Raw genomic sequence first — 21902 nt, 5'->3', positions numbered from 1 at the left:
ATCCGCTCACCAAGCGAAGAAAGAGATTCCAGTTTCCGTCCGCAGTATAAATGAACTAAAGTAAGTTTTATTGGCTTTCTGGGCGCATGTAAAGCGTTTAGAATATGGCACCTTCTCCGTAGTTCTGTTTGGTCACATCATACCGTCCTGTGCAGTGGTGATTGTACATGGCTAAGCTATGTCTACGCATCGTGTAACTTACAGCGAGCGACTTGGCCTGGCGTTAAATGTGTCTCGTATAATTTCGTCATCTCCCACGAAGCGGAGCACAATTTAGCGTGGCTTTGCGTTTGCTGTTCGCTGCTTCTATGAGGTTGTGTTGCGGTTTAGCCAACTGAAAGTCCAACGTTTTTCTTCTCGGTTCGCTAATGTAACGTAACGTTCTACTAAACCTAAGTCCTATGTATAACCGAACGGAACGTAAGCAATTTTTCTATGCCATCATCGAAACTACCGTACGATTAATAGTATCTCTCGTCGTTACAAATGATATGTCACAAACCTTCTCTACCGTAGCGCGAATTTGCCATTGGTGGCCAGGTATTGGTACGGAACCGATCCAGCCCTGCCGATTATTCTCCAAGGAACTTTTTGGTTCGTTGTGAAGCTCTTAGGAAGCACGGTGCGGTTTAAGCGACACTAATTCACGATGTCTTCCTCGAAGCATTCTTACACTAGATAGAGTTTCATCCGTTCCGGTGGTGCGTGGCTTGCAGTGGCTGGCTAATCTACACGTCCCAGAGCTAACCGCAGTGATCGCGTGTTTACATGAAACTAAGTATAATATCGCGCAAACTGGTATACGTTCCGGCAACCAGACCGATGACGCCAAAGATGATCAGAATGATGTCCTTCCAGAGCGTATACTTGCACGGGCCAAGTTTGTCGGGCCACAGGACGCAGATCTCCATGATCGCCGGAAAGGCAATACCGAGGGCCGACAGACAGAGAGCACCGAAGAGGGAGATGAATAGGCCGAGTCGTGGGATGGCGACCGCCAGCAGGACTAGAGTGGTTCAACGGTTAGTTAGGTAAAAAAAAACCTTACGATTTGGGCCACTTACAGGTCACGATGACAACCACAATCCGGACTAGCATCTCGTAGACCAGCTTGTTGTTCGAATCGCGGTATTTTTCCACCAGATACACATTCCAAATAATGTCCACTGGCACGTAGCACTGTAGACCATACGAGATGAAGATGGCTATCGCAAACAGTACGCGAATCGATTGTGACATGCTGGTGCGAAAACGGACTCGGTTAGCAATGTTTGTGCCGGGAAGGCGAAGCCCATCGTTACACTTACATTTCCTCCTGTGGTAGGTTTAATGTCACACTACCTGCTGCCTCCGCACCGTACTTCAGATAGCCAAGGAATCCCATTCCGGCGTACAAAACCACAATAACCGCCATGCCAATGTTCAGCACACCGAAAGTGCCACCGAAGGACTTCGGAGTGGCCATATTATTCTCCAGCGCTATAATCTATTGATCAGTGGGAGACCGATTCGATGGTTAAGTATTAAAGAAGTGTACCGCAGCCAGCACCATTCAACCATCAATCTTACCACTCCAACAGCTTCCAGCGCAAACAGAGTAGTTCCGAAAAAGAGCGGGAATCTGCCAATTTCCGCCAGTGCCTCCCGCTCAGAAATCGGCGGGATATCGTCCAGGATGTAGGCCAAAATCAGACCGATGCCTGTAGTGGGATTCAGAAAGCAAACCGCAGAGCTGATTTGAAGTTCTGTGTGTTGATGGTAAGTTTTACCTACCAACGAAGGTGATCAGATTGGCCAGAGTAGAGAACGGCGCCAGAACTTTGAGGTTACGAATCATGTTGATGCCTATCAGTGGTACCAGCAGGATCAGGCAGTGGAGTTTTACGTCCAGCTCCAACCAGTAGTAATCGACCAGCTGAAATGATTGATGTGGAAAATGTGTAAAGCAAACGGGGTGTGGCCGATGTAAGAATCACTGTTCACCTGCTTAATGTTCGTAGCAACGAAAACTATGTACACGCAGCAGATGCCGAGCTGATAAATGATCATGAACCCATCAACAATGACGCTGTAAAATGGAGAAGATGCGTCAGCAACAGTTGCCACGAGTTCGTCTTGGAGAGTGTTTACTTACACCGCGTACGGCGCGAAACACCGCAGACACTGTGGTCCCTCCTGAAGGGCCATCTTCATCGAGATCGGGTACGTCAGGATGGGAACTTGGTGCCGCTTGCAAAGGATGTACTGGGCCTGGACCAGCACGTGCAGGCAGTACGTGCAGAGGATACCGATAAGGATCGTGTTGACGAGCCCGGAGATGTAACCGGCGTTGTAGAATGCCTGCGGCATGGCCAGTATACCGGTGCCAAGGGAACCTTTTAGCAGATGGACCAGCGTTTCGAAGTTACTGCGAAAAGGATGCGGAATTTGAGACGAACTGGGGAGACGCACGCCCAACAAGACTTACGTCGTCGGATGCGGTCGATTGCGGTGCAGGTGCGGATCGTAGCTTTCGTCCACGATTCCATTGGTGCCGGAAAATATCTGCATATCCACGCTGTTTCCCTTCTTCGAGGGACTGCTCCCCGGGCTGCTCATGGTGGCAGTTGGTGGCTTCTGGCCCGGAATTGACGCTGCTGCTAGGGATGGAAACGTTTGGGCGATCCTTCTCCGGAGGTGCTAGTGACGTCCACACAACACGAGACACTGCAGCGCACTGCAATTGAATACAAATCAGTTAGTGTTAAGTGAAACCAATTACGGCTCATTGTAAGGCAGACAAGTAGTCAAGCGAAGATGGACACAAGCGCAGGTCTAGGCCGTCCTTCTAAGGCTTGCACTTTAAGTTCGGCTCACGTGAGGACCAACCGGAATTGGTTGTAATTGATCGTGGCCTCCTGGGGCACCCCTGACCACGTACGGTTAACCGTTTGTACAGCAAACAGATGTTGCGTTCCAAGCAAATGGAAGTGCGATGGAGGCGCCTGGCAGGGTGTAACAAGGGCTAAGGCAAAAGTATCTGCCGCGTGCTCGTTACTCGTTGAGTGGACTGGCGGAGTGCGACATGTAGTCGTCTGAATTAATTTATCAACATGACAACAAGACCTTTCTCCCTTTTCTCTCGGTACGTTGAAATGTTTTCCCTCGCCGAAAACATTGCTCGTATATTAAAAGCGATCCTCGCGATGCAGTTCACAAGATGATGCTTTCAACACTTTCGGTTAGGTGATCCCTGATTTAATAATGCTATCAAGAGTGCGAGGCCAATGTGGGTAGATGATCTTAAAACACTATTTCCTGAAAATATCCCCAACAACCTGAGCTCCGACGGTTCGATTAGGTCATCTCGGCGTGCACATCCGCGAACTTCGGCCAGTGCACTTTGCAACCCACCAGCAGTTCTAGGAGGTCTGCCAGGTTTTTGGCAACTAGCCGCCAGCAGCCTGTAGCCGCTCTAGTAACCGGGCAGTTACCGAGATGTGGTTTAATGCGGTTTAACGAATGATCTGACACAGCTTGCAGCCGGCAACCGGTTCGAATTGAAGCTAATTGAAATAGATTAACGAGGTTTCGTGGTTTCCTCTCGCTCTCGCACTTTCTCGCGCCCTTGATTACATGCTAGCGATGGCCGGGTGGGCATTTTTCACGTGGAAACAATACTGCATGAAGCCGGCGAGCGGTGGGAACCGTGGCCAAAATTAGATTCAATGTCGGCGGGATTGCAGCATGTGGTGTACAGTTGGTGGTTACTCTACCACATCTTTCTGAATCACCTAGCGTCGAGCAGAGTTACAACTTTGTTCCACAAGTTGTTTGGGTCAAGACATTCCGCGGTGACATTGGTTTGCTCCGCGAAGCTGTTGCATTGGTAACATTGTAGCATTATCGGATGAGAAAAAGGGGGCCATATTTTCTGGATGATTTTGGTCTAAACTCCATCATCGAACCAGATTTGTACCGCTCTTTATCGGCTTAAGATTAATGGAATTTTATTGTAAGGGATTTGAAATGCAATTGGGGCTTAAACTTTTCATTAGATGAGATGCTGTCCTATCGAAACTCTGGGTAATTTTTTCGTTATCGGTTATCCAAACACATGGGGTGAAATGCTTTACTTTTTTATAAAAGTTTCTATTAAGACCCAACAATTCGACCCCTGACCAAATTATTGCGCAGTGAAAGGCACACAAATCTATGTAATTCATTCTTCGCAAACTACACTTCACTGAAACTGATTCTTCATATTAATTCCACGTTCCAGCGTAAGTCAATGGGAACCGTGGAACGACGTCGAATCGCGGTCGTGTGCTTAGGCCAATAAAACTGCAATGTATCTGCCCGCCACTCGGCATCTTCACGGTAAACAATCACACAACACTGCCTGTGACGGTTTGATCCCGATTGAGTAGCTCCCCGAGGAATGCACCCACCGTCCGAACTGCAAGAATGGCGGCAAACTGTTTGTTTCACTTCCGTCTTCGTCGACGGTTTACTACCATCTGGCGGACCGAACGATGATACGCTGGACCGGAAAGCAATCTTCGCGACCGGCCTCTCCCTGGGCCAACGTCACCAGGGAACGTGGAGGAATTTCTTCGCCCAAGGAAGCAGGGCTCCCCCCGAGAGAGACGTGACGTTTGCTGACGTTGGCGAAATGGTCACATTGACCGCGCCTTCAATCTACGCGCTGTGTCGTGTCAGTAGCTCGACAAATTGAACAGAATTGTTTGGCCTCAATTGCCAAGTCCCACCGGGTAGTCGCTACGTCATCGATGGTCGAGACCGCAGTGGAATGTGCGGGGGGTGTTGCCGAGGCAAAGTACACGGGAGAAGAATCTCGTTTCGCACACGCTGCCAGAGATGCATGATTGATGGCATCTGGTCAGTCGATGCACTTACCGGGACGGCGGTTGGAGCTTATTTTTAGTGCCTCGTTGCACTTACTATAAATGTCGGTTTTTCGATAGGTGTTGAATATCCTTCCACACGGCACACACGGTTTTCGTCCTTGTAGTTCTCGGCCACTTGTTGCCGTCGCCTGTTGCTTTAAAAATCAATTTACGCTGCGTGAGACGAGGGGTGACGATAACAGCTTCGTTTCAATCAAATAATATTACTTGCTGGCAGGATATCGACAACAGATAGAGTTGTCAATATCCCGTCGGGAGTCTATTCTTTAATGAAAATCTTCAGAAACGCTTTTTTAAACGGAGACGAATAGACTCTCTTTTGTAAAAGATTGCCCTGACTGATGCTATAGCATTCAGCTTGCCCTCAATCAATTTTAATATGTCTGTCTTCAAATCAAATCAATGTTTTGCATATAAATACGAACGTTTGCCTTACAAGTCACCAATTTTCGAACACTCGTTTAAAAAGTTGTTTAACTATTCTTTGGCCTTGAACAAAATTCTCGTAAATGATTGGAAAACAACTGTTAGCTTTGTACGACTGTCCCTTTTCCCAGATCATAGGTTACTAGATATAACATAAACGTGTACAAATAAAATCGCCCCACGTTTTGTTGGCATCAAATGTGACATATGGAACCGTTGAAAGGGATGAATAAATTACATTACGATAATATTCAATAAACATAAATTTTGAAGCTGACAGGCACGCCACTAATGATGGAATAAAACGATTGAAACAAAATGCAAAAACAAATCTATTCGACATTGCAAAACACTGTGCTGTTCCCAGAAAAAGCAATTGAATTGTGCTCAGAATAATTGCCGGATAGATGGAAATCCAATTGCAGATTCCAATCGACCGGAAGGATGAAAACGAATGTCCGGTGGATAAAAACAAATAATCGGAGATGCCGCGCGAATGGCGGAACGTTTGCCAAAGAGAAATTCCACATCGAACACCCGTCACCTCGTCTAGGACACATCGCGCATCCTTCGCACCGTTCCGTGTTGATGCTGAATTGATTTCCCGCCTCAACCAAGTTCACGCACACACCCACAACCGTGCAGGATGCTTACGGAGGACACGTTTTTCCCGTTCGACGCGTGTCCTACTAGCCGGGGATTCGTAAGGTACCGTTGGCAGTGTGTGGGTGAGCTAGGTGAGCTAGGAAAAGGCACGGGACTAAAGTTCACTTCACTCTACTCTGTCTGTCTCATTTTACTACGTTTACGAGGCGGCCACATAGCGACCGGGCTGCCGGAGGACCTTCCTGGTTTCCTTCCTCAAGAAACTACACGAGTTCAGAAGGGTCAAGTGGGTCAGCAGCAGCGAACGCTGTATAGTACTCAATCGGCCCACTGCAACCGCCCACGCGATGCACGCGATGATGCAAATGTTGCAACATTTCGCAACGCGCGCGGGTGGTGGGTGGTGGTCATTTTTCTAAAATTACACTCCCAGCCGTGTTCACTCACGTGTCGTTTGGCGTTTTCTCGGAGACATTGGCCGCAAAAAACGGGGGAAAACCGTGCCCACCGTCGACGAGACGCTGGCACAGACCCGCGTATCCCGTGATACAGGCGAATGCGGTTCGCAAATTATGTAACTTGAAAATGCTCTTTTATTGAAGCATCCTTGATTTCAGGGACGATAGCGGTTCGGTGTCCGCGCCGTGGAAGCAGCGGTGGCAAACAAAACGTCACTCAAAACGGCACAACGAAGCAAATAACGGATACTATACCCTTTGGAACACGGGGACCCTCAGAACGGCGGCCTAGGCTCGAAATCCGCCTGGGGGCGGACAGCTGATACCGTAAACTGTATCGAAGACGCCACGAAAATGCCAACGGACCGACGCGCCTCGATGGGGACGCTTGGTGACTGACACTGCTCCTCGGCAGCAAGGATCATCACGCTCAGGAAACGAACTTTTAATGCAAAATACCGATTGTCAGTGAAGCAGAGAGAGCAGAGAGAGCAGAGAGAGAACTTGTGGGTATTCATTCGATGCGTTGGATGAACGTGGGGCATTCATCGCTGGCTCGGACACCGGCAGACAACGAGGCGGTAAGCTGAAAGCGGTCTTCTGTTACCAGCTGAATCTTCTGTTACCGGAAGATTCGTCCGCAGTTGCGAATAAATTTAAAATTACAGAACTAATAACTAATAATTAATGCAATAAGTGAAACATAAATGGTACAAATTTAAATTGCATAACAACCTGAAGTTAAAAATACGGCCCAGTCCGTTCCTAAATATAAAAAAAAAACAACCTGAAGTTCGCAAGGCCTTGCAAATGGATAGCGCGTTCAGTGGCATAGCGACAGCTGGAATTCTAACTCGAGAGTTAAATCTGCATAATCTAATGTGATGTAGCTTAATCTGAATTGTAAATTGCGACAGATTAACTACGACAGAAGACGACGAATCCTAGCAGGTAGATAATGATTTACAAATGCCTGACCCTAGAATGCACGTCTATGTCTTTTTCGATTAATTATGACTTCAATTTGCTTGAACACTGCTGCTTAGCATTGCATCAAACCACGTTTTCTTACATTAAGCGCCGAATTGAATTTGCGGTAACATTCAACTGATTACACTCAAAATGGTGGCAACGGATTGCAAGTTTCAGAAAACTAAGCAACGAACTGCAAAACTACTGAGTTCATAGAAAATTCTTATTATATTTCGATGAGCCTTAGAAATACTATTCATATACTAAAATGGAATATTTATTTCGAAGATCGTACATCAACTACGCAGCATTGATTGCATTCGTGGATCTCCGGTACGCCCAGTTTCGTAGTTTAATTAAAATAAATGTTTATTTGCTTTATCACTTACACTATGTACACACAACTTTCACGATTCACGGCATTTGTATCGAATTATTTCGCTTACCAGGCTAGTCTTAGAAAAACGTTCGTCCAGGTGGAGGCTCCTAGCGCACAATCCACCGCTTCACAGGCGATCGTTGCGATCGTAGGGAACATTGTGAATGTTTTGTTCATTTGAATACCGTATCTTAAAAACAAAAAGAAGGAGATGGGATCCGCACACGCGTACACATCGGCACAGCACGGGGACGCTCACTAGCACTAGGCGGCTCGCGGATCGTGCCCAGCCAGGATCAGGATCCGGAAGTAGTGATAGTGTCGTAATACCGATGCATCTAAGGTTTTCCGTTTCGCTTCGCTCCTAGGAATGGTTATGGCTTGCTCGCTCTCACTTTCCCTTTCGTCTAGCTCGCTTTCGCTTTTCCCGATCGCAAACGCCCGCTCGATGAAGCTGTCACCGGGTGCGTCCGTTTGCACGCCAAATAATACTTGTTTGTTGCAGGAGAAGGTGTCACAATGGTGATGCTGGTGATGGGTGGTGGCTAATAATTTTCTCCCGCTGTTGTCGTCGTCTCGTCGTTGCGGATGTTGACTTCGGGTTGGATGCTGATTACTAGCGCACACAGTACGCCCGGAGTCCAGGTCAGACGGTGACCGGTCACTCGTCGTGGCCGAAGGTGTGAATGATTTCAATCATGCTCGTAGAGGTACCGATCACCAGCCCGAACACCGCTACCAGGCCGATGATGGAGTTTTTCAAGATCATCCACACCTTGGCCATGCCTTGCCGCTGGTGCCAGTAGGTGCAGGTCTGGATGAGGGCCGGAAAGGCGATTCCCAGGGCCGACAGGCACAGCGCACCGAACAGCGAGATGAACAGCTCCAGGTTGGGGATGGCCACCGCCAGCAGGACTGCGGAGGAACCAGGAGGTTCAATTCAGAGTCGTTTAGAGAGTGAGTTGTGTTGACTACCTACATGTGATCAGGACCAAAACGGTTCGCGTAATGTACTCGTAGAAGACGCTTCGCGGAGATTCGCCAAGCGTTTTCTTCAGGTAATCGTTCCAAGAGATGTCGATCGCCACGTAGCACGCCAGGCCGTGTGTGATGTAGATGGCGAACGCCAACATTCCTTTCACGCACTGTGCCAAGCTGAAAGCGTGAGTAACAGTAAATGTTTAGGGTCGCTTTCGATGCACATAGCCCTGCGCACTACTTACATCTCGCCTTCGGGCAGGTTGAGCGTGATCGAACCCTTAATGACCGAGCCATAGTTCAGGTAACCGAAGAAGCCCATCCCCACGTACAGTGTAACGATCAGCACCATCGCCTTATTGAGCACGCCAAAGTTTCCGCCAAACTGTTTCGGTTTTTTCATCTCATTCTCCAGCGGCAGGATCTGTGGAGACGCTCTGTTAACGATAATTCTTGCAACAGATCACCTGCGCTCACTTACCACACCGATCGCTTCCAGCGCAAAGAGAACCGTGCCGAAGAAGAGCGCAAACCCACTCATGGTGCCCACCTTTTCGCGATCGTCAAACGAGATCGGTTCGCGGAAGATGTAGTACAGGATGATGCCGAAGGACACGAGCGTCACGAAATTGGCGATTGTCGAGAAGGGTGCCAAGAACTTCAGATTTCGAACCTGTGAACAGAGACAGAGCGGCGAATGTTAAGCAACGATAGGCCCCAGTGCTGCTGCCGGTACTCGTACCCAATTAATTAGGATCAAGGGTAGCAGAATAATGAGCATGTACAGCCGAACATCGGTGTCCGTTTCGGTGTAGTAGTCGGCGATCGCCTTAATGTTGGACGACACGAACACGACGTACACGCAACACGTGCCCAGCTGGTAGATCAGAAGAAACACATTCACGACGTGGCTGTAGACGGAAAAATAGAAGCATTTTTTTAATCTTCACCGGCCATTAGCCTGACGTAGCGTGGGGCTCTTACATGATAATCTTGGACAGTGGTTTGAGCGCATTCGGACCCTCCAGGATGGCCGTGTGGGCAACCGCCGGATAGTTGAGGCTCGGGACGCGCTTCCGTTTGCACAGCTCGTACTCGACCTTCACCAGCAGGTGGATGCAGTAGGTGCACAGCAGTCCGATCAGCAAGGTTCCGACAACGCCCACGGTCCAACCGGCATGGTGGAACGCGTTCGGCATCGCCAGGATGCCCGTCCCGAGGGAGCCTTTCAGGAGGTGGATCAACGTTTCGTTGCTCGTCGTCGGATGCTCGACGTGTCGATGCTGATACGGATCGTAGTCCGTCTCCAGCCCCGGTTTCTTTTCCTGGATCTCCAGGCTGTACATGTTGGGATCGATGCCCTTCGGCTGGGACAGTTTTTTGCTGGCGAGAGTGTGGAAACGTGAGAATCGTGCTCGGGGGATTGCGCAACCGTTAGCCAGGACTTACCCATTGAGTCCCTCGTCCCCGACGAACGCAGTGTTGGTGTGGCCTTTATCCGCCGTCATTGTTACGCTGCAAAAATAGGTGTAATAATGCAAAAAATTAGTACCATCGCCGAGACCAATCAACACCTACTATCCGGGGTACAAGATATTAATAAAACGATGACAGACTTTCGCTCCGGCATGTTCGTGGGATTCCCTCCGCGGTGGGCGGCGATCGATGGTAACTAGCAAACATGTGTTTTCGGTTTTTGAACCCACACACCAGGTGGTGTCACCAGGAAACATGGGATTATCCCAAAGCTTAGAAAACCCGAAAATGCGGCGAATTGTTGAAACGGGTTCGAGGGGAATTTGTTCCCCAAACGTCAAGACAGGCACGACGTAAGAGGCGCTCGTAAAGTTTATTGGCGACAAGCCAAAGAATGGATGGCCAGCTGGTGCCGGAGGTGTGAGATTTATTTCCCGAGTAATAAAAAGTTATCTTTGTAACTGGAAGTGGTAGCGACGGCCAGATGGCGTTAGTAAATGGCTTACTTTCGTCCCGTCATCGACGGAACCGGCTGGCGATTTAAAATAGTCCGAATGTGGTCCGCAGTTTGAGTGGATTACTGGCACGCAAGATGTGGCGAATTTGGATTGTTGAATTCATTGGTTTCATTTACCGGGGGAAAACATTACAAACAACGATCATCTTCGCAATTGTTGATTTCATAAGATTGTTGGAATTTATCTGAATTAATAATTCACAAATAAGTAAATGATCGTGAAATTTATAATTGTACCAAATAAAAATAAAAGCCTTTCCGTTTTGTTTGTTTTTGAGCATCATAAACTAGTTTGGTTAGCAATTGTAGACAAAATAAAACATAAATGAGATGTTTAAAACATCTTCTTTCAGTCTTATGGGAGCGTGACTATCGATTACCCAACCCAAAAAGTGTGACAGCTGATAAAGCTATCAATCGTTTCATTTGTCTTTCATTTTCCATCAACATCATCATCATCGGAGCCATTATTGTTGATGGCGCAGTCTCAACAGGGGGTAAGCGGATGCTTCGAATTAAAATCAGACACGGAACAATCTGATCTTGATTGTACTGAAATAACAAATACCAACAAATATTTAAAAAATTGGCGCCATCTCACATCGCTCCTACGGAACCCCAGATTTGTGGTAAAGTCCATTGTTGTAGGTAACCCCATGCCATGAAACCGAAGGTTACACAGCCTACAGCTGCGAAAGCGAAACGAAATGAGCATGACTTTGAATTCGGTTCACTCTCATTTGGTGTCCGATCTCTATCCTCGATGACAATCGACAATCGACTCTGCCCGCCGATATCCCGGGGACCGGTTCGGCCCTAAGTTGTACGTAAATGGCCTAGGTCAGGCGAGGCAGTTCTAGTGGACAGTTCGATCCCCAGCACCTTCCACCACAATACGGGTCCAGCGGGTAACGAGCCGGAAGGTGGCCAAAGGAAACCGGTTCGTCAGTAGCTCGGCGGCACCTCAGCAGCTACCGCGCGCCGTGATAGATTGCCTGAAATTCGCGATCAACACCCGGTCTGGGCCCCGGGCTGGCACGTGGTCAGCACGCGGACCCGGTCGGGCAGGAAATCGGTTTGATCCGCCCCCTTGCCGCGCCGTGTGCCCTTGACGCCAAACAGCCCGCCAGGGGCGAGGTTAATTCGAATTAAATTGACCGCATTATTCCATAATCGGTCGAACATAGAATGGCCCCGTCGAACGGGCCCTTGGTCCAACGGGGCACAAAAATAAATCTCTTCCATTCGATCGGCCCACCGTTGGCCAACAACTACTAGACAACGAGGCGACATTCGACGAGAGAAACTGACCAACGGTTGGCGTCTGCGCATCAATTGAATAATGCTTCGCGTCTTACGGAGGCGCTCGTACCGGAACTGGGCTATAAAATCGCCCGCTTTTGGTCGACTGGTGACGTGCGTTATGATGCTTCCAACACCAACCATCTCGGCCCACCTCGGGTATGTGCCCCCGTAAGCGGAAGTGGTTCAACTGGCGCAAACTGTTAATTACTGCACTCGTGCACGGTGATGCACCAATCCGCCCCGACGCTAGCGACACGTTGCCATTGACCTTGCAGACTGCAGCTAGGTTCAAGTTCACACATGAAATGCCCGAAACAATTGTCAGGAAAAACGGACTGTTAGCAGAAATAAATAGGAAATGGCACTGGGATTTACATTCGTCCCATGCTGCGAATGCAAATTTATTTTTAATTCGCTCAAACTGGGAAGCTGCGTAGCTGCGGGGCAACACTTCTCTTCCACTTGATACGGTAAACAACCTTCCCGAACCAAAATGGCCGTGCACCGTATTGGCCGATGAAAGTTGGATTTAGCATACGAATTAGGCATAATTTGCATTTCCTCGTTTGAATCGCGGCCGCGGGGTGAGATTGCATCGAAACAATGCTGGCTGACCGGCTGCGATGCTGCGTTAGTAACACGTGAGAAGTGGTTGACGTATTTGCATGTGTGTTGGCATCAGTGTGGAGCATCAGCTAGATAGCTCCCCAACGGCAAACAGACAGGTCCACCAGCTGCTGTGTCCACAAGGGAGGGGAGCGATGGTAACGGATGCGAGTGGGACTACTGGCAAAACAGTAGAATGTTGTAGATAAGCGCCGTTATTACGCGGCAATAAATTACAATAAAACGATAAAAATTGGAGGCAAATTAAATAAACGTTTAATGTGCTACTAAAATTAAAGGAAGCCGGGCAAAGCGATAAAAGAGACGAATGCAATAGATGGACGCTGCACACGGTGGCAGGTTTTGAGTTTCTGTGTCACGTTAAAATGGATTGTTATAGTGGATGGTTAAATTTTAGTTTATTTATTTAAATTTTGCATAATGTTTTTGAAATTACTTTTCATTTTAGGGATGTCTGGCAAAATTGAAAAACAAAGCATAGTTACGCCAAACAATCTGTTTGTGTAATAATTTCCAAACGATTGCTGAAGATAGTCACAAAGATTCTAGAAGAAAAATTGTAAGTTCTGTTGTCTTCTATTCAAATCATACTAAACAAAATGCGCCAATTAATCGCCATTAATGATGTTGCCAATTGACACGAGAAAACACTTACGAAAAGTAATCCCTTTATTTGGCGCTCATCCAACCACCGCGAAAATCTGTCAAAATTTAAATAAATTTCCCACAGCGTCGTTTTTGATGCCAAATAAATCATACACAAAACGGTTAGCCCTAAAATGAAATGCCCAAAGTCGAGGTACGTTACGAGCGGTTCTACGTTTGTTTTGTTAAATGTAACCATAATTTAGAATAATGAACAGTAAAATATACTAAGATATAAATTGGCGGGCAAATCATTCTAGAACAATTCCCACTGTGAACGATTAGATTCCTAGGAAACGCGTCACTTCATCCGAAGATCGTTGCAATTTTTGGCCGCGTTGCAAAAATCTGACCACCGGTCGGCGGAAACTCCCCGTTAACCGCAAAGTGCAACAATGTCGTAATGCTCTCCTCGCTCGCTGTTTTGTGAGCAATTTCGTGGTTTAGGTTTTGCACCGTTAATTCTGCACGTTTGACGCTTTTTTTCTACCCGTGTATGTTGCACAGGGAGGACGGGTTGTCGTGCTGCGTCGCCGTGACTAATAATCGTTCGCAAGTACCCGCCAATCAGTTCAAGGCGAACTCGCCGGACGAAAGGCCTGCATTTGGCCGGCGAGTGTCGGTCACTAATTAGCATACGCACCGGGCACGAAACGGACACAATAAAGTTGACTGTCTTATGGTTCTGCATTTTTTGTTCACACATTTTGGCCGACTTTTTAGAGAGTATGCCCCCCAAACTAGTGTCGCGCAAACGACTTACGCGGAATCGCAACTCCAAATCACGCCACGCGCCATCCTGACTGGCGGATTAGGCCGGGGGCTCCGTCGGGATTCCCGTGCAAAAATCACTCGAAAGAACCGAAATGGTGCAAATGTGGTCAAAAACCGGGTTGGCACATAAACGGCGCAACTGGGCAAACCGGCTCGATCGGTCGGCTTTGGGCCAGTCCACGGGAAGTGTCTTACTGCGCCATTACTTTCGCCAGCCCCCAAAACCACACGCGAGTCCGAGACGCTTGGGGTGGAGCGGGCGGGGGGCTCATGAATATGCATAAACCGAGCTCTGGCCTCGTAACCGGACCGAACCGGATCGACGATCGGCGAACCCTGTCAGGTGTGCGTCAAAGTTATGACATTTTTTGGCTACCGAAACGTGCCCGGTACCGAGGACGGAAGAACGTGTCCACCGGCGGACGAGGAACAGGACGTCAATCACGGAGCTTGTTTTTCAGCTTAGGTTTAGTGGCCGTTGTTTTGGAATGTACACAAAAAACCTGTTCCACTAAAATATCTCCGATTGGCATTGGTTCGCGGTGTGGCAAATGGAAACTCTACAACAACATCTAAAACCACCGATCAATTTGTGGCCACCTATGACAAAACAACAGTAGCGAACCGTTTTACAACCGGTTTTGCCGGAGCTTTATGGCGATTTCCGATCGCCACCGACGGATGATCTCCTTTCCTTTCGTCGATTGGGCCCCGAAATATGTTCGAGGCGGTCCAAGCCGGTCTAGTCGTAAAATCGGCTTCCCGGGTTTAATTCGTCGCTTGGGCCGCAAAAAGCAACATATAAAACCGCCGGCCAGCCAGAGAGAGAGCGAGAGGGAAACAACGCGGCGTGTGGTTTCTTCTTTCGTTGCCGTTTTTCGTTGTTGCTTCAGGTGATTTTCGGTTTCCTTTGGCATTGGCGCAAGCAATTTTGCTTCGCAGTTATTGTTGCACACGAGTTTTTATTATTTCTCTGCGCTCTGCGCTCTGCCGAATGATGGTGCTGATGATAGTGGTCTTTTGGCGTGTGTGGGAAAATCGTCGTCAACATTAATTTCATTTTTGAAGAGGCGAAGTTTTCGGTTTTTTCTTCGTCCCTCGATCGGTGCAGTTGCAGTGTCGCTGTGAAGAAACTTTCCGTCCCGTCGACCATCGCGCCGAGGGATGCACAATTTTCAACTGCGTCGGGTAGAGTAGGGGTAGATCAAGATATCAGCCCAAATTGGCATCATTTGCGTACCGCCTGAGGGCTGTTTCGGGGCTGGTTCGAAAAAGGGAAGCTGGCAACGCCCGTGCAGGACTGCGGATCGTAAGTTTTAGGATAAGTTTCCCGTCCGGATGTTTCGGGTGGAACGCAAGGAAACTAGAGTGTGACTAAATTTTTACCATCATAAGTAGAATGGAGAGCACGAAACTATGAGTGAGGTACATAACTACAACCTCATCATACTTTCATCAGAGTTGCAGTCCTGTTGTTATTCCGGGCACTGTTGCGATGTGTGTTCCTCGTCTTGACTTGCTCTGAACGCGATCGTATGAGATGTTCGCTGCGCATAAAACTGTCTTCACGTGCACTTAATGCCTGTGTGTCAGGACCAACATCTCGGATAGGTCGGCTTGATTGACGGAGGCCGACTGCGAGTCCGACGGCAGTACGGCCAGAACGTGTTGGCTTGGCTGTGGCTCACAAATCCGTTTTTTCTTGAAGTGGCTCTCTCGGGACTGCCAGCCGCAGAACGCCATTCATTCAGGAAGCCGCCAGCTTTTGGACGCCAGCCGATCCGTCTCTTAGGGCGAGCCTTTTTGCAACGTTTTACGCCGTGCGTATCGACCGTGGGTTGCAACCTGAAGAGCTGAAGGACAGCAGGATCGGATCGAGTTTCTGGTGTTGTTTTCCAGTTCCTGAAGTATCGGTACGAAGGACCGTCCGACTTCCTGGATGACGATAAACGTTTGGTATACAAAATACGCCATGGTTGAGAATGGGATATTTATTGGAAATATTAACGATGCTTGAATCGTGCTCCACATTCTGCTTTTTTTTGCTTCAACTAAGAGTGAAAGTAAATTTTGTTACCAAAGATCAATGACTAGTACTCAAGGTCTTGATCAAGTTTAATTGCACTTCAAAACGCTTTAAGCTCTTCAACCCTTTAATTGGCTTGCCGCTGTTAGGAATCCACAAACCTGTTCAATAAAACAAACTTTCCAGGCACTCAAGTGGCTTCAAGCCTGTACTAATACCAACGTCACTGGCAAAGGAAACCCCCAGCCGATTATAAAACGTGCAGCCAGTACGACTGGCCGAAGTTGAAATTAACGCTAATAAGCTGTTTCGGTGAACGTCCAAACCTGACGAACGATCGTCTACCGAAGAATGGTGCGGAACGAGAATGGAATGATATTTTGCAAACTCAAGCTTACGAATCTATATTTTGCGATCGCTTTTGGAGCTGTTACCGAGCCAAAACGAAATGGTAATCGGTAATTGCTAGTAAGAAAAACATAAGTAAATAAAAGAATATGCTCTGACACAAAACCAACGAGCAATTGGAGCACTTAAGCAACAGAAATAATTAAAAAGGACATTATATTTCTCATTTTTTTCTGCTGTTCGGAACAGGGTTACGATCCTTTGACGTCGGACGACTGACATTTTGGAGACATGGGTTTATTGTTATTATATCGCAAGGTAATCACTACGCCATGTTTATGCCTTATACGGAAGATCGAATGATCAGCATGAGGTCTACAATTGATGTGGTATAAAAAAACTATTAAAGCGTAAAAAAATGAAGTTTGATTTTATATTCACGTGAGCTGATGTGAATGTGTTTAAATTTTATTTTCAAGCTGGATAATAAACTGCCGAAGAGAAATGCTTAGTTTTATGGCCCTCAACGTCTGCGAGTAATTAAAATGAATCGCACAAAAAAACCAACGCGTGCGATTCTCCTTCGGGATTCGAGGATCTTCGCCCAGCTTTGTAACTGTTTCCCACAAAGCCAAAACTTATCTCGAGAGAGAACAGCCAAGCAAAATATTCCTCCCATAAAATCCGTTGGCACAACGCTCACCGGGTAATTGTCTCAATTACAATAAAGAATTAGTCGCGTGGTCGGCGCTTGTGGGCAAGACGCTTTCCGTCCGACGTAATCGTGGGACGTTTGCCAATGCACCCGCCGCCCTGCCTTCGCCTGATCGCTCGCCTGACCTTGTCCTGGTAATTCCCAAGCCATATGGGTGGGACACACCGGTGGGACTGGTTTTCCTGTTGGACCGGCATCATTTGACACCCTGTCGCAGCTCAATCGATTCAAAGATTTAGATTTATGGGTTCGATATCTTGGGATTTCTAATGAGCTAGGAGTTCTACTAATGACGCAAACATATTTCCAACATCGGACATAATGACTTGCGTCATTCTAGTCAAAACCTAAAAAATTCTTGTCGTTATGTTTTAGAGTGTTACGACCCGTTGGGTTTCGCCTTTGCTTGAGTCGCAAAAAAACCCCTCCGATCCGGTATCAGATGTCTTTTCCGTGCGGTCACCGATCATTCGGTCGCCAATCAATCATCTTATGCGATAAACAAGCCACAAGCCCTGCCCAAACACTAGTGCATCTGGCGGGCCGCGCCGTGTGAGGGTCGCCAACAACTCTCGTCTGTTGTTGTTGGCGGTGGTGCACAAGACCGAGACGATCGCTCGCGCCGGTGGAACTTTGCCCAATAATGGTAATCTTTCGGAAGGAATTCTCGTTCCGCTTGGCACGCGTTACACACCGGCGGGTGTTGGTGGTGTGTACGTATGCGGTGGTTTAATTATAAACATTCCCAAAAGTGGGCACCTATTTCGGTGGCCGAAGATCACTGATCTTGGTTACGGTCGGCTGACTGATGATGGTGTTGTTATTTTTTTTTTTTGTTCGTCGGGTAATCAATCGCAAGATCCTCGATGCCGCGATCGTTAGTGAATCCGATCACGCACGTAACACACAATCCAATCAATCCGGCGTGTGCGGTGTTCCCTCAGCTCATCGACATGGAACGGAATGCTTTGCGTCATTTGCATTGCAGCCACGCACGACAAGGTCTTCTAACTGTCAACGTAAACATAACTTTCATTCACGGCCACGGGGGGTTGGTCCGGGAGGTTCGGCGAGGGGGTTCAAAACCAAACAAACCCACCGGGGGACATTCCATGAACCGGTTCGGGAGTTTTCCAAAACTGGCACCATTACGAGATTATCGCGTTTTTATTGCTTCTCTGTTTTGTGTTTTGGCAATCTTATGGCCGTTTCCATCTTTCGTTCTAATGGGGGGCTTTGGGCTTGTCTCAATCTTTTTGGCAGCATCGTCTGTTATTCTTTTGCATTTGCGTCAGACGCTGCTTGTCCGATCCTGGCACACGGCGTTTCTACTTCGCAAGTAGGACTCTTTCGCCGAGGCGGATCTATTAATAACATTACTTCCCAAATTGGTCCGGCCCGGGGAAAAGGAAAATTTGCCCAACTGCTTCAAGTTCTTGGTAAATCCCATCGCGGACTTTACGGCTCGTCAATGGCAACACGCGTGAGTGATTTATTTCTCAGCCCGCCCTGGGCTTATTGGTTTTATCAATTTTCATTCCATTATCTGGCGCGCCGGAATTCTATTTTTAGCCGTTCCATATTTTCCCCGTTTATTTATGGGAGGCATCAAAATAACTCGTCTGCCGGTGAGTGGTTTGTACTTTTGAATTGCTTGAATAGTAGTTGAGCCAATTACCTCACCGCGGTTTACAACAAATTACTTGCGCAAACGCGCTGTCTATGGTATCAGGACACCTATCGAGCAGCAAATATTTGCGAACCCTCCGTTGGCAACAGAGTAGGGCCTCTCAACGACTTTGCCATCTGTGTTTATATACCATCTCTCCGATGGCTGCCCTTTTCAACGCGCCTCTTCGAGTGAATGTTGACAAGATTGTAAGCCTTCCGTTTCCGAGTTGCGTTCCTGTCACTTTCGAACGGCAAAGCGAACCGCAACAAAAAGCGGTACTAAAGTTGCACAATATAGCCAAACCACTTACACCGGAAGCCGGGCCGAATCGAAAACCTCAAGGGCGCTCACCAGGTTTATCGGTACGATCTTTAAGGGGTTTTTCGCACGAGAAACGGAGAGACTGTTGTTGTGGTTGCGAAACGCTAGTTTTACTACCGTCTCTACTTCACCGAACGCTGTGGAGTCAAAGAAAATTTTCTCGCTGGCTGGATCTTGATCCGAAAGCTTCTCGACGATCGTGGTTCGCCATTTTATATGGGCTGCTTACCTTGTGTCACTGTGGAGCCTGCTACAGAGTGGTCAATTCCGAACCCGGGGCTCGCTTCTTCACAATGTCAGTTGGGGGTAGTAAAAACAGCAATATCTACGGGTTTATAAAAAAGTCCTTCCGATGCACGCTTTGTGCTACTAATCTGCTTCCTCTCTGGCCAGCTCTGCCACCCTCAAACACGCACACACATACACACGATTCGATACACTTGACCGCACACACCGGCTTCCGTTACGAGGTTACTTTTTACTCTCCATAAAATCATCCAGCGATCGTGGGACGTGTCCACTACTTCGTCGGTAGTATGTTGGTTCGTTTTTTTTAGCTACTTCGCTCTCTAACTTATGCGCTCTTCGCCGTCGTCGTCGCCGTCGTCGTCGGTCACCGTCGGCCGTCGTCGCCGTCGTGAAGGAATAAATGTTTGATTTCAACAATCGTAACGTTCAACGGGGCGAGCAAAAACTTAAAACCGCGGGCTCACGGGCCGCGTCACGTTCGTAGCGTGACGGTCGCGCCGCGGGTCGGTAGTGGGGAGCGGTGGGTCGCGGTGGTCACAACAGCATTGGTCCTCTTCCGAGCCGCCACCGACATTGACACTGACGCACCGAACCGCGGACACTAGTAAGAAAGAGCGAAGCTCAAAATAGCGAAGGTACCGTCTCACTAGCCTGTGCCTCGCGCAGCAGGACACTATCCGATCGTTTCGAGCACCGTTTACAGTGCACGGTCCGGTCCTTGGTTCCTCCGAGCTTGGCGCCGTTTGGCGTTTCGAAACTCGCACACCAGGTACTGAGGCTCAGGCGAATTTGCAAAACTCACGAACACGAATCCTTACACCTGGAGTCACTGATCTGGTAGGAGTGTGTTGGCTGGTTGACCGAAGGACGGATGCTGTGGCGGCTGCGATCGCTAAGCGACGACTGATCGGTCCGGTGGAAAACACTCAACTGCGGAGCCGAACTCCTGAACGCCCGACCGCTACTAGATACTCTGATGCTGGCTGGCTGGCTTGGCTTGGCTGCGGTTCCGACCGACCGGAGGCGTGCACTGGTGGAGGCGGCGGCGCCACTCGACACAACCACCACCACGCGGCGCGCCGTTGTCACCTGAAGCGCGAATTGGTGCGCGAACCGCTCGCGTGTGTCGGAAGGGGATGGAGCAACGTGTGGGCCCCAGTGGGACGCAAAGAAGGAATGAAAGAGACGGGCGATGCGGACGCGATCGTTTGATCGCCAAATACGCGTCCGTTTTAACGGTTGCAACGGTTGCACCGAAACCGCAACACAAATATTTTTGGGCATGCAAATTTCTCGTGCTGCTCTGATTTGAAGGGGTAATTAAAACGAGAGCGCTCCGTTGTTGGTTTGTCGAGCCATCTGTTTGCCCATTACCGTTCTACATCATCGCAGGTCGGGTCGGAGTGATAAGACAGGACTGAAGCACTGTCGTTGACAGGTGAGTTCGATAACGCGGCATGATAATGTTCCTTGACAAGCCTTTAATACGCTGTGTTGATGTGTTGGCGGTTTCGATAAGTATGGTGTTGAATTGTTTGGTGCTGAAGCCACAGCATTCTTGCCAAATTCCTTCAGTTGTTGGGCTTTTCCATTGCAGGGACTAGTGGTATCTCTCAGGGTGCGTTTTGGGGCGCTTAAAACTAACAATTATTAAACCGTGCTTCTTTATTCTTAAATTCCCAAACATTCCCTAATTTTTTTTTGTTTCTGTTATTGACTACGATTCGTTGTCCTTTTCGTAGTTTTATGACGTAAGAATTTTCGCTGTTCGCATAACTACAGGGTGTCTCATCACGATCCTTACTATTCAAATGTTAAAAAACTCAGCTAATTGTCAGTCGATTTAAGCAAATGAACAACATTTCTTTAGGGTATAGAATGCCGGTTATTAATAAATTTATTAAAATACAATATCGATCAAATGACCGTCTCCATGCCGACACACAAAAAGAGGTTCTTTTTTGGGCATTTTTCATTATATTTGATAACATTTCAATAATAGACAACGTAAATGCAGCAATTTTCGCTGTGATGTTAGCTTTCAGTTCTTGAATGGTCTTTGGTTGGTTGGCATAAACCTTACTCTTCGAATAGCCTCACAGAAAGAAGTCAGAAGAAATTCGGCATTCGGTAATTATTAAAGCACGCACAGTTTTCACAGTTTTAACAGTTGTATGATTATTTGCAATATACAGCGCTAAATATAAGCCCGCTGTTTTGCCGTAGATTGGTCTATGACTAAAACGGCATAGACTGAAGTTACAGAGCCTGACTAATTTGCGCAAATATACTGACAAATAGCGAAGTTTTTAAATATTTAAATAGTATGGATTGTAATGAAACACCCTGTATATTAAATGGTGTTCAGTATACGATCAATGTTCAATTCCTGTGACCCAAACCGATTCGGTCCATCGAATTATTTATTTTATTTTATTTTTCTTTATTTTTTTTATTATTCTTTATTTTTTACGAAGAAAATCAACGGACAACATAGC

General features: G+C 47.7%; 2 protein-coding genes across 7 annotated transcripts; both read right to left on the bottom strand.

The window, feature by feature from the left end:
• Positions 1 to 38: 38 nt before the first annotated feature.
• LOC131208881 (proton-coupled amino acid transporter-like protein CG1139) lies at positions 39 to 6782 on the bottom strand. Of its 6 annotated transcripts, none has more exons than XM_058201798.1 (9): positions 6656 to 6782; positions 2468 to 2716; positions 2135 to 2407; positions 1984 to 2068; positions 1774 to 1915; positions 1570 to 1700; positions 1308 to 1486; positions 1065 to 1240; positions 39 to 1006 (listed from the first exon to the last, which is right to left on the bottom strand). In XM_058201798.1, the coding sequence occupies exons 2-9, from the start codon at positions 2596 to 2598 to the stop codon at positions 765 to 767; spliced, it is 1359 nt and encodes a 452-aa protein (XP_058057781.1). In that variant the 5' UTR covers positions 2599 to 2716; positions 6656 to 6782; the 3' UTR covers positions 39 to 764. The 6 variants fall into 6 exon arrangements, with proteins under 6 accessions (XP_058057781.1, XP_058057782.1, XP_058057780.1 ...); XM_058201799.1 differs by lacking the exon at positions 6656 to 6782 and adding an exon at positions 4900 to 5039; XM_058201797.1 differs by lacking the exon at positions 6656 to 6782 and adding an exon at positions 4431 to 4491.
• A 944-nt stretch (positions 6783 to 7726) lies between these two features.
• Positions 7727 to 20313, bottom strand: LOC131212946 (proton-coupled amino acid transporter-like protein CG1139). Its single transcript, XM_058207043.1, has 8 exons — positions 19385 to 20313; positions 10179 to 10244; positions 9714 to 10112; positions 9472 to 9640; positions 9211 to 9402; positions 8975 to 9153; positions 8731 to 8906; positions 7727 to 8666 (listed from the first exon to the last, which is right to left on the bottom strand). The coding sequence occupies exons 2-8, from the start codon at positions 10235 to 10237 to the stop codon at positions 8413 to 8415; spliced, it is 1428 nt and encodes a 475-aa protein (XP_058063026.1). The 5' UTR covers positions 10238 to 10244; positions 19385 to 20313; the 3' UTR covers positions 7727 to 8412.
• Between the last annotated feature and the right edge of the window lie 1589 nt (positions 20314 to 21902).

The sequence above is a fragment of the Anopheles bellator genome, chromosome 2 (assembly GCF_943735745.2).
Source record: "Anopheles bellator chromosome 2, idAnoBellAS_SP24_06.2, whole genome shotgun sequence".
Taxonomy (NCBI): Eukaryota; Metazoa; Arthropoda; class Insecta; order Diptera; family Culicidae; genus Anopheles; species Anopheles bellator.
This window is presented reverse-complemented; position numbering and strand designations above follow the sequence as displayed.